General features: G+C 49.1%; 1 protein-coding gene across 7 annotated transcripts in view; it reads right to left on the reverse strand.

The window, feature by feature from the left end:
* SYT6 (synaptotagmin 6) overlaps positions 1-15,880 on the reverse strand; it is a 35,138-nt gene extending 19,258 nt beyond the window's left edge. For 2 of the 7 annotated variants that reach the window (XM_054176392.1, XM_054176391.1), the window contains exon 1: positions 9,932-10,248. Coding sequence is in view for 2 of the 7 variants with exons in the window: in XM_054176390.1 (XP_054032365.1) it covers positions 15,382-15,535 (154 nt within the window). In the remaining 5 variants the exon portion in view is untranslated. Of the gene's footprint in view, positions 1-8,752; positions 9,037-9,931; positions 10,249-15,381 lie in introns of those variants that run through there. The other 5 variants (XM_054176396.1, XM_054176393.1, XM_054176390.1 and 2 more) reach the window with 4 other exon arrangements.
* Positions 15,881-16,160: the final 280 nt, after the last annotated feature.

Genomic DNA, 16,160 nt, shown 5'->3' on the forward strand with positions numbered 1-16,160 from the left:
GGAATGGGTGCAGTGCAGAATCTACCTATCTACCTATCTATCTATCTATCTATCTATCCACCTGTCTTCTATCTATCACTTAGGATGCTTCTGCCCATTCCAGGAAGTTCTCTAGACACATGACCCTGCTTGCACACCAGACTCCTTAACAGGAAACCTCAGAACTAATCAGATATCCATTTGGAAAACCTGTTGCCAGCTTGAGGAAGATCTTAGCTGGTGTCCCTTCTTGCTGAGCTGGCACTGCCAATGTCTTTGACAGGATTCACAGCTACTTTTATGCATGACCTCCTACTCTTTCCTCTGACAGCTCACATAAAACACAAGTAAAAGGGATCAGGATTTTACAGACATTTTTTAAGCATCTGCCTGTGGAGAATATTGGTTTGTCTGAAGATGACATTGAATTCCCCAAGACTTTTTTTTTCATGACTTATTAAACTGAAATATCACTTGGACTGAGCTGACCTTAATTGACTTAATGAGCTTTCTTTTGAAAATATCAGTTACTTTTAAAACCATCCACTGTTCAAACTGTTGCAGTTTAGATGTCCTTCAACTTACAAAAAAGCCCTGAAAACTAAGATCATTCCTCGTCTAACAGGGCCAGAGATTGCTTGGGCATTGCTGGCATGGATAGAAGTGAGGCCTGATCCCCCAAAGACTCCTCCAAGGGCAGAACAGACCAAAAGGACACCTCAGCCCTGGGCAGAGATTTGCTGGTGTGTTTATGTTATCCCACAGAGCCAAGGCTTGCTGTGTGGAGGGGAGAGAGACAGGAATTGCTCCATCCAGCATGGAATGACACAGGAATAGTCCAGCCTCTGCTTGACTCAACCTTTCCTGCACCACAGCCAGCTCCTAGGAGCTTCCTAGCTGCTTGTGGCATTGCTATTCCCAGCAAGGGACAGCAGCACCTTGCCACTCTCAGAAAGGTCCTACTTGAGAAGGAACACGAGGATGATGTCTCTATTCTATTCTTCTCTAAGAAGACATCAGTGAGTTATTAGTGGCTTTGTTCTCAGGTCAGCAGAGCTGCAGAAATGCAGAGCAGCTTCCTCCATTCCTCTCCTACCAAAATAGGTGCTGGTTCCTCATCCTCACCCTCACCCAGCTTGCCCAAGAGACACAGCAAGAATTGCCATGTTGGAAAATGGATTTTGCTACAACTTTTAATTAAAAAGGTAAAGCTTGAAAGAAGGAGGAGGCCAATGCAAAGCAACATGCCTATTTTCCAGTCTCCCTCCCCTCTGGGAGTAGAGAGCTTCTTCCCAGAAGAACCCTCAGCTGGAAACAGACTTTGTCCCACTCCCTACAGACACAAAGCACTACCAAACCCTGCAGTGCTGCCCCAGCAGTGACCATGGACAACCACCACCCACAGTCTTGTCCTTCGCTGCGAAGCCAGGACCTTCACCAAAAGCATTTCAACACCAGGAGAACCAGGGAAAGGCTCCTCTCAGCCAGGAATACCTTTTGCTGAGTTGTACCATAGCTTCCCCATCAGAGCAGCTGATGGAGAGAGAAACAGAGCTTCCAGAAAGCCACTTGCTGCCAGGTCAGACAGTAGCACATCCATGGGAAGGCTCTTGAATCATGGTCTTTGCTCTGCTTTCCTTTAGTGAACAGGAGAAAGCAAGCTGTGCCCCAGAGGCTAGTGATGAATGATCATTTATCAGCACTTATGCAGTAGGAGGTACAAACATCAAAATTGAGTCAACAGAGAGGCTGAACTACCGCCCCTGCAGCCCAGCAGAAGGGAAACCAATGAATCAAGGTCTGTAGAGACAGTACAGAGAGCTTAGACCGACTAGTTACAAACACAACACTGTGCCTGGCTTCCCTGCAGCAGGAGCAGTTGTGTGTCTACAAAGGAAAACAGGGAGAAGGGTGGTAGAAAGCTGTCTGGCTGACACCCAGGACTGTTCCTCTCCCATGGTGAAGGGTGGCACAGGCAGCACCATGCTCCCAGAGTCATCAGGAGCGGTGGCAAGACCAGCACACCACCAGGGATGTGCAGGGACACCTCAAGTCAGTGGCAGGGGACACAGATGAGAGACCAGGTTATATTCAGCACTGAAATACAAAGCAGGTTCATGACCAAGAATGTTTGGTGGGGGACTCAAGCACTGAACAACCTCACTGCAGAAAATCCTGAAGTCAGCAGCAAACAATGGGGATCCCAGGGGAACAAAGGTCTGACATCTAATGACTCCAACAGAAAACAGTTGCCTTTCTCTTTTGACTTGGCTTCTCTTTTCCCTGGTTTTGTAGCATCTAAATCCTGCTGCTGAATCTTCCAACAAATCTCAGAGAATGGCTCAAGACTATAAACCATTGAGAAGGTCACTCCCTTCTGCTGCCTTTCAAATAAAAGAGGAGGTGGCTCAGGGTAGGGCACAGGGACAGTGGAGCACTTTCAAATTGTAAAGCTAAAAGCAGTTTTAGGTAAGAGGGATCATTTCTTGGTTGGCCCAGCCCCTCCCCTGACAGCAGCTCACCGGTACAACTGACCCTTTTGTTCCAGCTTGGATGGGAGCTAATTAAGAGAATATGGTGGTACTACCTTTCAGCTTTATGTCCCTGATGACTTCATAATACCCAAACTGAGTTACCAAAGGGGATAATTAGCAAAGTCCAAACAGAAAACGATTAATACCATGACAAAGCCATGATTACAACAGTCTATTAACTGCAAGACAATATGGGTCTAATTATGGCAACATTGACTTTCATTACTGGGAAGTAGCTTGTACTATCATTAAGGAGATTCATGGACAACCCTGAGTTTAATGTGAAGAGTTATATTTAATACCTTGAAGATGTAATTTAGCTTTCCTTCCACCCACTCCCCACAGAGAAAACACAATCCACTCAGCACTCCAGCACCTATTAATCATTCCAGCTACTTCTGCATTTAAACAAGGTTCAAATACCAGGAGTGGAAGTTCAAGGAGGACCAAAAAAATTAGATGCTTATAGGCAGAGACCCAGAATGGGACCAGGTCACCAGCCACCAGGACCTGTGCCACTGACCCAGCACTCCCCTTCCTGGAGCCCCTTAGCACCTGCAAGAGAACAGATGAGCTTCTGCAGGCCTTGGGGCACCCTCAGCACAGCCCCCTCACCAAAGCAGCACTTTGACCTGACTTTCTGAGGTTGGCAATGGCAGCATGTTTGGTCCCACAGCTTCATCAGAGTGTACAGGCCCAGCCAAAGACTCTGCCCTGGTGTTGTCAGGAGCAAATGGACATCTTCCCTGTGAGAGGTTCTTACTGGTAAGGTTTCTGGTGGCCAATGGAAAATTTTAGCATCAGGGAGAGCTCTGGATGGTTTGTTCCCCACCGGATTTCTTCCAGCTGAAAGAGCAGCTCCCAGCTATTCTGAGCTCTGACTTGGAGCATGGAAGATCTTTCCATGGCAAATGCACCTGGAGGAGCAATCACAGGAGATGAGAGAGCTCAGTAGTAGGGGGTGATGGTGATGTACTTTACCCTCAGTTGTACTGGCTGAGTGACTGGTTTTCCAGAGTAATTCACCAGCCCTCGCTCAGACCATGTTGGGAGATATTTCCAGTCTTCTCTGTCCATTTTTTGCTACATTATTCTATTGCAAGAGTGCTTTTGAGACTACATTGTTCTATTTCTGCAGGGCTTTGTAGAGAACATGCATTCAGATGATGGATTACTACAAGAGTTATTGCTGGAGGAGAAGACAGGCAGCTCTGGGGCTACAAAAGACCACGTGAGGCACCCACCAACTGCTGATCTAATTTTCTCTCAATTGAGAGGCATCAGCAATGTAAGTCTGATTAGCTGAGAGCTGGAAATTGGGCATGAGAAACTGTGGTGAATCTCGGATGCCCGGGGCGAGGGCAGAGAGGAGCACAGGACAACAGCAGGGGAAAAGGAAGAGGTTTCCATTAAATCCTAGCTATAGATGTGTCTATTTAGCAATGCTGTTTGGCTTTGAAGCTTTACAGAGGAAGAAGCAGGGACTGCAGGGAACAGAAACCAAACAATAAAGCACCCAGCAGCAGCACAGCCAAAACCAAACCAGGCACCACGGCAGAGCAAGGGAGTCCCCTCTTTGGGAGCACAGGTCAGAGCCAACTCTGCGAGGAACCATGGAGCACAGCAGCAATCAGAGCACTCACCACAGGGACTGTGGAAAGGAAATCAGTTGTCTAATAAATGGTGAAATGCTGCCTTGGATGAAGGTGAGCTGCAGTGCAGCTGCAGGTCTCAGCCAGCTACTTATCCCCTCCCCAAGCATGACACAGCCACAGCTGTGGGATGATAACAGAGCTGACAGCACAGATCAGATTGTCCCTGACACCCAACATAGCCTCAAGCTCTCATGCCAGCGAGCAGCTGTGTTTAGCAGAGCCCACAGCTAAGTGGGCTCTGGGGTCTGCAGAGAACATGGAAGCACTGCAAGCCTGCTCAGTAATTGCCTCTGATGCTGGGATTATGCCACTCTGCTGAGGTCCTTCATTGTCACATCTTCAGGCCTGCTCACCACCACTTGGTTGTCGTTTGAAACTTTAGCAACACTTGTCTTCTTGATTTACTGATTGTGCTCCCTAGGCAGCTATGAACTACAGGAATATAACCTGAAATATTCTTGAGCTAGACAAGTAATTAGCAGCTGTCACTTCGAAGTCTAACTTGAGTCAATCTGCTTTTCAGAAGCAGCACAGGAGCTGGATGTACCATGAAGCACTGCAGCAGGGGCTGCTGCTCAGACAGGATCACAGAGGCTTGGGTCAGTAATGAGGAGAAAACATTTCATCAGGTTCTCAGTACATGTTAAAAGACCAGGTCAGAAAACAATTATAGACTGAGCAGAGCCTCTGTAGTCCCTCAGACATTATCTCATGCTGTGGGTGCTATAAGGGTTGCAGAACAGCCCCCAGCCAGCAAGAAGTCAGGCAACAAGACCCAGAGAGGGACATCTGTCACCTGCAAATCCACAAGTCATGAGCCCCCCAAGTTTTCTTAGACCCTCCAAAACTGCCCCTATTCAACAAGTGATCTGAGCGACTGGAGCAGGAGACAGCTGTCACTTGTGGCTCTACCTGTACCTACTGACACCCAGTTCAGCCCAACAGGAGTTCAGCTGCTTGTCAGGTTTCCTGGAGAGGTAACAGGGAGCATCATCTAGCCAAGGACAGTGCTACAGTCTTAGAGCATGTGAGAGAGGAAAATAAAGTCACAGAAACATTTGGTACCATGACCATCCAGAAAGAAGATCATGGAGGTGTGTTTGGTGTCTCTTGGTGCTGCAAGTGTAAATTCTCTGATCATTCCTCTCAGCTGCCCAGCACAGCATGAGGGTACAAAATATCCCCCAAGACCCTGAGAAACCCCTGCACTGGGCACACCCCCATGGCCCTGGCACACTTAACAGTGCCTCCAGGTGAAGGCAAGCAGCAGTTCCAGCTGCTTTCTGCTGTGGAGCACGCCCAGATTTTCTGGGTATTATTCGATGTCAACCACAAACAGTTCCACAGGAGACAGCATGATGAAACAACAGGAAAGAAGGAAGACTTTCCACAGGTTGTTTTGCATGAACAGTGCTTCCAGAGCTCATTGTATGTAGCGTGACAGCAAACTCCTCTCTCAACTCAGTGGAGAGATGGAAATCCTTACTGGGTGAATACTGCAGGTGTTCCAAAAGGAGACATTTGCAGAGTCTCTGAAATATCCCCTTTGAAGCTCTGCAAACTCAACCTTCCTCCTGCACAAAGCTAAGCAGAGATTTAGCCTATTCAAGTGCTTCTTCAGTACTTGGACACTGAGTCTGGCACTATCAGCTCCCACCAGCTTCTTCCTGCCAGCACAGGCTCTGCAGGAACCCAGACAGAGCCTCCTGGTCTCCTGAGCACACCCAGATCTGTAACAGATTACGGGAAGGTGAAGACTTGAATTCTCAGACTGGCTGTGCCAAAGTTTCAGTCAGCTAGAGAAAAACTTCTTAAAAATTAATTTGCTGCTACCACAGGGTTCCTGCCATGCAGGGGCTTATTGGAACACAAACTATAAGCTTCAAAGGGAGGGATGAATCAGAAGCTATTTTGAGAGTAATTATATAAGATTATAAAATCCAAACCATCTCATTACTGCACGTTAGGGATGAAGAAAACCTGCTTCACAGGAGACCCTGCAGGGATCCAGCGTTTCAAGTGACTGTGATCCATGGTCCGAGTGCAAACAGCAACCTCTTAACTCCTGACCAGACAAAACTTTCTTCGTGCAGCAATACCAGGGCTTCTCACACCAGTTACTGCAACCCTTCAGAACAGGAGGCATGGACAACTTCATGCAAAGTTTTGTCCTTTAATAGTTGTTTAATCTGTTGTCCTGGAAATCAGCTATCAGCTCGTGAGTGACAGTCCTTGCAAGTTACCTAATTTGATGAACTCCAGTTCAAAGGATCATTAAGGAGAAAACCTTTAAACAATACTTTTGCCCAAGGACTAAAATGCTATTCCACTAACTCCAGCCAGAGCTGAGGAGCAGCCTGGGTGTGGGTGCAGGTGGGAACCCCAGCTCAGTTTCCCCATGCTGTGCTGGAGGCCGTGGCATCTCATTGCTGCAAAACGGGGGCGTCCTGGGGTGCCCCTGAGCAGTGTCATGCCTTGTGCACTGCCTGTAAGAAGGAAAGAGAGCTGGTTCTGGTTTTGCTCTCACATCCAGGTTACAGGCAAAGCTTCTGCCACGTCTTGGTGTGGAGGAGGCAGACACAGGAGAAAATCCGAACAGAGTAATTCAGAGGGAGACACCAGAGGTGATTTTCAAATGCAGAGTCCCCAGTGAGGTGCTTTACACACAGGTACATATAGCTAGCTTAAAAAAACACACAAACCAAAAACATATAAAAATTAACACACTGAACAAAGCAATGCAAGGGGAGACCTCAGCAGCCTGGAGCTGCTGAGAATGGAGAAAGACTGAACTGCCAAAACCAAACCCAAGCGAAGGATTAGGAATAGCTGATAAGCAAAAGCCATCTGCAGGCCTGCTACACCCACAAGAAGCTTCCTCCACACCAAGTTCTGGACAACCAAAACACAATCATGAAACCATGTACAGAGCTGAGCAGGTGACCAGCACAATGCCAGGCACAGACACAGTGGTGCTGGCACAGCAGCAGGCACCTGGGCTTCCTCAGCAGTGCCACCCCAGCCTCCTGCTCCAAAGCTGGCTCTGTTGGTGGACAATCCCTAACCTGTCCTTGTCTGGGGCTCCCCAGCCCATTTTATTGCACACTAAAACGTGCAGCAGGGCTGGACTGGAGGAGCCTGACTGAAGGCTTCCAAAGCCCCAAAGTGTTGGTGTTCAGTGGCTATCAACTCACCTGTCAGTTCTCCCCGGGCTGCATCAAAGCCACATTTGTTGCTCAAACTTTTGCAACCAGAAGGGAACTTTGTGCTGTCAGCAATGCAGCATTTCTGTTATCAGAAGTGACCAAAACCAAAAAAGGCTCCCTACCTGAAGGAAACATTCCCCAGTCTCCCTGCCCTTCTCTTCCTAGAGTTTTCCCATTGCTCTCTGCCTCCATTTTGGTTCTAAAAAATCTAAAATTGAGATGCCCTGACAAAATCTTAGGATAAAGCTTGACTGTGAGCAGAACTAAGGTCTCTTCCCCTCCCAGCCAACAGCTCTGGGGGTGACCCTGCTGCAGGTGCTGATCCTCACCCCAGCATGAGTGCTGGGCAGCCTCCAGCCCTGCAATCTGGGGTTACACGAGAGGACACCACCAGAACCTAAAAAAAGCAGAGCTCAGCCAGAGGAGGGCAGATGGCCCCAGACATGGGATAAGGTGGCCCAGAAGCTTTCTCGAGTCTTTTCTTTGGCTGAGTGCTCCTCACCCAGGGACACAGAGATCCTCCAGCACAAGGTGGGGTCTGTAACTACATGAAAACATGCCAGAAGAGCTTTACTGCCTGGACCTACCCCACAGAAACCCAAACCAAGAGATGCAGGTTTTGTCCAGAACTCCCCTGGCTCCAGATGCTGCAAAGACTCAGTGATACCCAGAGCCTCAGGAGATCGGGTTGCCGGTTAAAGCCATCCAGACCCTTAGACAGACGTCTCGACCCATACCAAGCCCTCTTTCTCTCCCTCTCAACTTGCCGTGCTGGTAATACCTGGCTCACAGCAGACAGCGTGATCCGCACAGCAGAGCAGCACCGGTGGGTGCCAAGCAGCCGGGAGCGATGCCCAGGCACCCACCTGCCTGGGAGCGCAGCTCGGTGCAGACCCTGCGCTGGAATGCAGCACTTGTGAAAAAAGCATCTCTTTGTTCAGGCTCCCCTGGATGGTCGCGGAACTTCCTCCCCGCACGGCTCTGCTCCTGTCAGCAGCTGCTGCTGCCGCTTACATTAGCTTGTAACAAAGACAGATCTTTAACCCCTGAAACGTAGGACATAGCAGCCATGTGTGCAGGCTGGGCTGTCTGACCCCACAGATTCATTACACAGATGCTGAGATTCCTTTCTCCCTTTCCCAGTGCCTCCTATCACTCCAGACCGTGCTGCTCAGAATCCTTCCGGCACATTTTGACCACAGACCAGGCTGAGAACTGAGCTCAGGTAACTCAGAGCAAATGCCTGCAGACCTCCAAGAGATGAAGTACTGCGTATGGCATTCGAGGAGGTGCTCACCCAACACCGTGCTGGTACAAGAGCACATGCAGCTCTTCACAGCAGCTACAGACATGCACAGAAAATCAGAGTCATACTCACATGCCAGAGGCACTGGTGGCTAGAATTTCTGGGCAGTTATCATTCCACGGAAGCACACACTCTAGGACTCTATATCTTAATTATGGTTTTGAAAAGGCTGGTATGAGCTGAGCTCCTGGCATCCTGTCTTTAGTCTTTGCTGCACAGTTTGCTGTGATGCTGTCAACCACCAACCTGCTACAGCACAACAAACTGAACTGAACAGGGAGGCAGCCTTCATCAGCATCTGCAGCTCCACAGCGAACAAGACACCCTGCAGGATAACTTTCTTTTTTTCCACAGACGTGGAAAATGTAGAGTGAGCATACAGTCGCTCCAAATATCCCCTCTGTGTCCCTCTAGGATGCCATTTTGCAAGGCACAAGTATAATTAAAGACAATGCATGGCAGAGAGACAAACCACATCTCCCAAACAAGTGCCAGCCTAAGTGACTGTTCGGTTAGTGAGTTCGCTGGGCTGAAACAGTCAGGGCTGTTCCAGGCAAGCTTCCTGGTTTTGCAATATAGAGATAAGAAAGGGAGGGAAAATACATTATCATCCCTGAGGAAAAAAAAAGGGAAAGAAAAAAGGGAAAAAAGAAAAGAAAAAAGAAACAACACATAGTAAAGGTAGAAAAAGCTGCCTCACTAACAGGAGATGGAAACCCAGGGTCCTAAGGAAGAACATGCGACTGTACCTGGAAATGTGAACAGCAAGAAGAAGAAACAGGTCAGAAAAAACAAGGCTAGCTGAAACTGTAGGTAAATAACCAATGGCTTCAGCACGAGATGCAGTGAAGGTTCTGGTTTATCTCTGAACAATGAAAGCACACATGTGAGAGGCTGTGCCTGTTAGTGAATGCATGGTGCGTGCAGCAGGCTGCGTGCAGCGCACCGCTAGGACTTCAGCACAGCAAAGATGCCAAGCAGCAAACACCTGCAAACACAAAAATCCCAGCTCCTCAGAGTGCCCCCCCAAAACAACAGAGAGGACCAGGGTCAGGCTGTGCCCTGGTTTGAACTAGCTAAAAGCACATGCTTGGGCTTGGTGAAAGGCAGGGAAGAATACTGAAAGCAGAAGAAAATGCTTCAAAGGCAAAGACAGAAACTGCTGAAGCTAAATGATTGCCAAGGAAAGGAGACTCTGTTTTACTGAAAAGGCAACAAATAAACCAAGTAACTTCAGAAATGTGGACTTACCAAAGAGGTATCTGCTCCTCAGCTCAGTCTCTGGGCAGTGTCCTCAGCCTGCTCACGCACTCAATTAACACCAGCAGCAATCTGGCTGCCTGTTTCTATGGAGTTTGAGATGCTGATCCCTGACTATGCATGAGGCTACTGCAGCTGCACTGGAAGAGGCTCCAAGGTCCGCAAAAAAAGCTACAAACATGATCAGCTCCCTGCACTGCCTCAGGAATGAGTCAACCAACAGCACTTAGGCAGATGCAAGCCTGCATCTATGCAGAGTGGTACTTGCAAAGCTCCTAAGCACACAGACTCCACAGAGATCCATAGGTGCAGGTTATTTACCATGACCATCACAGTGCATAGCCAGAGGCAGCTGTAGCGTCACAGATCCACACACAACACATAAGCAGAGACATCTTCATAGACAGGTTACAGAACCAAATTTTCCTAGGTTTATGCTGCTGGTTTTAACCTTATTTTAATGTAGTTTTGCAAATCTTCCTCTGGTACCAAGGTCTGAACCAGACACCGTCCAGATCAGGTTTAATAAAACCTGCTTTACTTGAGCCAAAGAGCAAATCCGATGCACACAGTTCTTAGCTGTCTCTTCTCCTGCTGGTGGACCAGACACTCACAGAGGAAGGCAAGATCCATTTTGCAAGTGCATTGCTCCATGATAAGAAAGATCTTTGCCCCAAGGTGCTACTACTCATATGCCTGGCCTCTGGAAACTCAAGCTTCAGTGATTAAGATTAGTTTTGCCTGGGTGGCTTTCAACATATTTACTGTTATATTTACTTAAAATACACTTGAATGGTGATCCAGAAAAGTGTTATTAGAGCTGGGAGGTAAGTTCAAGGTTTGCTGATACTTTTATAGAATCACCTGGCTGGAAAAGATCTTAAGATCATTGAGTCCAACCATAACCTAGCATCTCCCTGTACACAGCTGTTAGACCATGTCCTTAAGCTCTTCATCTAAACGTCTTTTAAACACCTCCAGGGATGGCAACTCCACCGCCTCACTGAGCAGCCTGATGACCCTTTCAGTGAAGGAATTTTTCCTAATATCCAATCTAAGCCTCCCCTGGTGCAACTTGAGGCCATTCCCTCTCATAGGGAATGGCTGCATGCATCCTGGATCGGTGAATGGGCATGTCATCAGTTTTCCCCACTACTCGAGGGGATAATTATTTCCCAAGAAAAACACTCCAGAAGCAATTCCCCCATCTGAAAGGTTCAATGCAAAAAGCATCTTGTTGCATAAAATTTCACCCCTTTTTTTTCCTGCCTGCAGCACGAACTCTGAGCTGCTTGTGGGTTTAACATTTCAATAGCGTTCGTGAAGTGCCAGGAAGGTGTCCAGCACCGTACACAGTGTTCTGCCTGCATCATGAAGTTTAAAAAGAACAGTTCACACGAAGGGCAAAAACACTGAATGTGCTCTGAATTATTGTGGGATTAGAGAGCAGAAGGAGAGCTGACAAAGTGTCCTTTTTCTTCCTCTCACTTCAGCTTTCACAGCCTGCCCTAGGAAAGCACGACGGCATTTTGCTGGGTGAATCAGGGCAAGAGGAAGGGTCTGAGGAGGGCACACAAACGGTGCTGAGATCAACAGGGGTTGCTGTGAACACTATCCAGTAGTGACCCTAGGTAAACAGTGCAGCTCCTCTGCCCATCATCTGTCGTGTGCTCTATTTACTCTACAGGGCAGAGAAGCTTTTTTTACAAATGTGAGAGACAAGCAAACCACTCCTTAAAGGAAGTTGTAACACAGTAATGCTGGAGCTAGAAACCAAGGCCAAAGGTTTGCACCTGGGTGTGCTCTGATCCTGGTGTGACTTGCCAGGCACCTTCCTTTAAAGCTGTCAAGCATCACAAGTTCAGCCACGTTCCACCAACTCTGCACATTCATTTCAGAATGAGTCTTTTGGTTTTAAATCTGCCTGAGGCATCAAGCTTCCATCACCTGCTTGGCACTACCTCCCAGGACTGGCTGGCAGCTTCTGCTTGCAGCCAGACCCAGCACTGTGTATCCATGAGGAGCAGGACCTGGTTCAGGCAAAGGTTGGGAGTGAGTTGTTAGTGCAATTTGGTCCAAACTAAGCAACAATATGACTGTGCAGACAAGCACACAATAGGCCTCATGGTGAGAGGCAGGGCATGGCACAGTGCTCAGCACCCAGGGATGCTGGCAGGCTGTAGCCAAGCTGCCCACAGCAAGGAGCACAGACTCCATAGCCCTGGGAGCAACCCCAGGCAAGAGCTTGCAGCTGCCCTGGGGAGCAGGATTTGTCACCTTGTTTCCCAAAGACCCTGGAGCCAGTTTCTCTCCACAAGCAGCTCCACTTCTGTGGGTAAGGGATGAGGTGACAGGGGGTGACTCACTGTGCCCAGCAAAGCGCTCCCAGGAGAGTCTGGCAGCGTGGGCTCCCCAGCATCGCCTGCCAGGTACTTTGCACTTGAGTAGAGATTGTCCATGGATTCTCTCAGCCACAGCCTAAGCCCTCACTGCACCTCCAGGGCAGAGAAGTGATGTATCCATTTATTTAAGGCACATCACTGCAGTGGTAAGTATTGTCCCTGTACCACAGGCATTTCCAGTGTCAGAGCTTATGCCTGTGTCCTGCTCACACTGACAGCATCACTGCACAGCAGCTGAGGACTGGCAGAGAAAGGAGCTATCAGACAAAGAGAGCTACGGGGGAGGATTTTAGATAGGCACAACAAAAGGATGCTGCATCTTGCTCCATCTCAGGGCCCACAGCCAAGCGATCAGTTCTATTCCTGGCACCACCACGGGCCAAACTGCAGGCAAAGCTCCCCCGCTGACACATAGCTGCCAACCCCTCCTCATCCAAACCCCTGATTTTTTCTGACACACGGAGCTGCCGACTGCCGGCAGCAGCAGCCCGCAGCGCCCCTGTGCTGGGTGCACAGGAACGTGTGGGTTTGGAGGAAGGCTGCAGCTCTGCATGGCTCCACCGAGGGGAATCAGCTGTTACATAACCCAAAGTGCAGAGCAGAGGAGCAGCTACTTTAGGCACTGGAGCACTTCCTGCATTCAGCCTAAAATGGTTTAAAAAAAGAAGCAATCAGTGCATAAACCCAAAGTCTAACACACCCTTCCACAAACTGCTCAGTAATGTTGTTATTTTCACAGGGTTTTTCCACTATCAGATGCACTTCAAGAAGTCCAGTGATGCCTGGCTAATTTGATACCCCACAGCATCCCCAGGAGACTCTGCTCTCCAGCAACACAGGAAGCACCAGACCAAGCCAAGCCCCTCTCAAGGTCCAACAGCAAGAAGAGTCATGCAGGAACAGCCCTGGCTCCCAGCTCTGGCAGCCCCAGAACTCTGTCTGCTGGCTCACAAAAGACCTCAGCTCCATCAAGACAGCTGACAAGCCAAGCTGCTGCAACCATTAGCTAATAGATTTATCCAGGAGGTAACAAACTGACAGAGAAGCTGTTGAGTTCACATGATGATGATGATAAATGAGGCCAATTTTACTCCAGCAAACTTTGCATCCAGGCTGCAAGGCTGTGCTGCCCAGCACAGCTGACATGGGCAGGAACCCAGCACTCACCACCCCTCCTTTCAGCACCAACACAGCATCCTGTCCCACAGCCATGCCACTGCTCTGCCTCATACAACCTCACTTTTGATGTGCAACTCCTTATGAGGAAGGACTTACCAGACCTGAGCACAGGGCTCCTGGTAGCTGAGAGCAAAAAAATGCTTCATGTAATTCTTCAGTGTAAAATGGACAAAACATAAATGCAGATAATTAGGTAAACATCTAGACACAAATGGGAAAGGTCCTTACCACCGTGACTGCTCCATTAGTTGACACTTAATGCAAACAGATTTGTTTCCTTTGCTGGAGCAGGTTTGCCTCCAGGCATTTGAGAAATATTAGCACTCTCTGGCCCAAACGGTGTCCTCAGTGCTGTCTAGACATAAAAATGGGCCCAGTCATGCAGAGCAGAGACAGTGGTCAGAGCTGTAAATGCACCCAGTGAAGGCAGCCAGCCCAGCACAACTTGCCCAGGGTGCCGGGGTAGAGGCTGACACAAAATCCAGGGACCAAGGCAGACAAATATCTGAGATGTTAAAGGCATGTGGGGGTGTGATCATGACCTAAAAATGAAGTTCTGAACAAGCTGCCCAAACAAATGCCACTCTGTCATATCAGGGTGGACAGGGCAGGTATTCCTGCTGTAGAGAGTCAGGAAAACATTTGGTGCCAAGGCAAAAAAGATTGTGAAGCAACACAGGAAGTTATTTGCAACAGGAAAAAAAAGCTGTGCTGGATGCACTGTGTAAGGATAGAAGCAGCAGTGGTAAGAACAAGCACATATAGAGCAAAGCCAGTTTTAAGGTGACAAGGTACAAGCAGAGTGAAAGAGAGGGATGTGAAAGGAAGGTATTAGGCTGGACACACAGGCCATGCAGTCACTGCTGCAAGCAAAGGGATGGCAGAAGCCCAGGGAAAGCAGAGAGCTGCCAGTGCACCCTGGGTGCCAGTCACACCCCAGTGTGAGACCCTGGCAGAGAGGGGCAGGAAAACTTGCAGCAAGATGAACAGAAGGCCTTGGGCAGGGGCTCTACACATATATTCTCAGAATGAGAGAAAGAAAAGGTTCTGAAAACACTGAAATGAGGCTGGGGCACTGCCTACAGAAAGCTCAAGGGAAACACTGTGTGCAAACACTCTGATACACAACCTACAGCACGTGCTAAAAAGAGTGGGATTTGGGGTTTGCTGCTCAGCCTGTGAGCCTGGGATGTTGGCTCCCCTGCCAGTGTCTTCTGAAGTGACAGTAGAAGACAACCTTGCTGGAAGGAGCTGTGAGCAGAAGTGTACAGAAGCTTAAGTGCTCTTGGAGCTTGCTCTCAATGCACTGTGGGCACAACAGGGCTGCCTGGCTCTAGAAGCTGATGAGAAAGAACTCCAGGCAGTTCTCAGGGGAAGTACAACAAATACATGAGAGGTACACTAGGACCATTTACTGCTGAACAAAAACCCATGGAAGTGCCTCCTTTTCTCACACTGGGATAACAGCAATCAGCTCCTGTCATCTGAGTTACTTTAAACAGGTTTTTTACTGCTTCTTTGTTTTCTGTGGGACAGGAGTCTATGATTTTAACCAAATTAGGAACTTTCACAGAAACTTTATCTCCTGAACCACCTCCTCACAAGCACACCCCACCCCACCTGTCCCCTCCCTGCAGCTGTCCCCATGGGCTGCACCATTTCACATCAACAGGTGAGGCAGGACTTCACAGCAGAACACAAGTAAAGGAAAGCCACCGGGCAGCGAGGTGAGCCCAGGGCAGCCCCCCGAGCCTGGCACAGGACTTGCAAATGCTTCCCTCCCCCTACAGAGTCCTCCTGCCTTCCTCCAGCTGCGGCCATGCGGGCAAACCTGGAGCAGGCAGGACCAGAGTACTGTACCTGGCTCGGAGATTATCAGGCTCTGGTCAGCAGGCAGCAGGAGGAACTCCCTGCAAGTGTCCAGGTCCAAGCCAGGCAGGCTTTTCTTCCGGCAGAGCTCGGTGACAATGTGCACTGCCCTCTGACAGCGGCTGTCATCCTTGGTACCACTCATCTCCCACACGCATCCTCTGCTAGCCCCTTCTGCTCTCTAGGAAAGTCCAACTGGGAAAAGAGGGTTGATTTGGTTTTAGTCACACAGACTCACACCAGTGCCACCCTCTGGCATGGCAGCACCCTGAGGGACACCCTGAGCTAGGCAATGCTCCAGCTTCACAAACCCTCCTCAGCATCCAGAGCCGGGAGCCTCAGGTCAGCCACAGCTCGCTGCAGCCCTGCCAGCGCTGCCGGTGCCTTGTTGCTTCTTAGATCAGAGATCTGGGCACTGCCAAGGCGTGTTCCAGACAAAGGACCTCCTACCAAATTCAGTTTCGTGCCCTCCAGGCAACGTCGCCAAAGCTGCAGCCCAGATAATTCTTTTTAACCCTTTCACTGCTGCCCTTTCTCCGTTCTCCAGGTGCAGTTTCAAATCGCAGCCCCAGGGCAGTTCTGCAGAACAAGTGGAGGCTGAAGCCTGCGGCCGACGACATCCCCGGAGAAGAGGCAGGAGGGCTCTCACCAGCACTGCACACACTGCTTGCAACTGCCAAAGACAACATAAGAAAAGCAGCAGGTTTTATTGATTTGTTTGTACTGGTCTTAACACAACAGGCTGCAGATGGCACCAGAGATTGACATTT

Source organism: Dryobates pubescens, chromosome 35 (assembly GCF_014839835.1).
Source record: "Dryobates pubescens isolate bDryPub1 chromosome 35, bDryPub1.pri, whole genome shotgun sequence".
In the NCBI taxonomy this organism is placed as follows: domain Eukaryota; kingdom Metazoa; phylum Chordata; class Aves; order Piciformes; family Picidae; genus Dryobates; species Dryobates pubescens.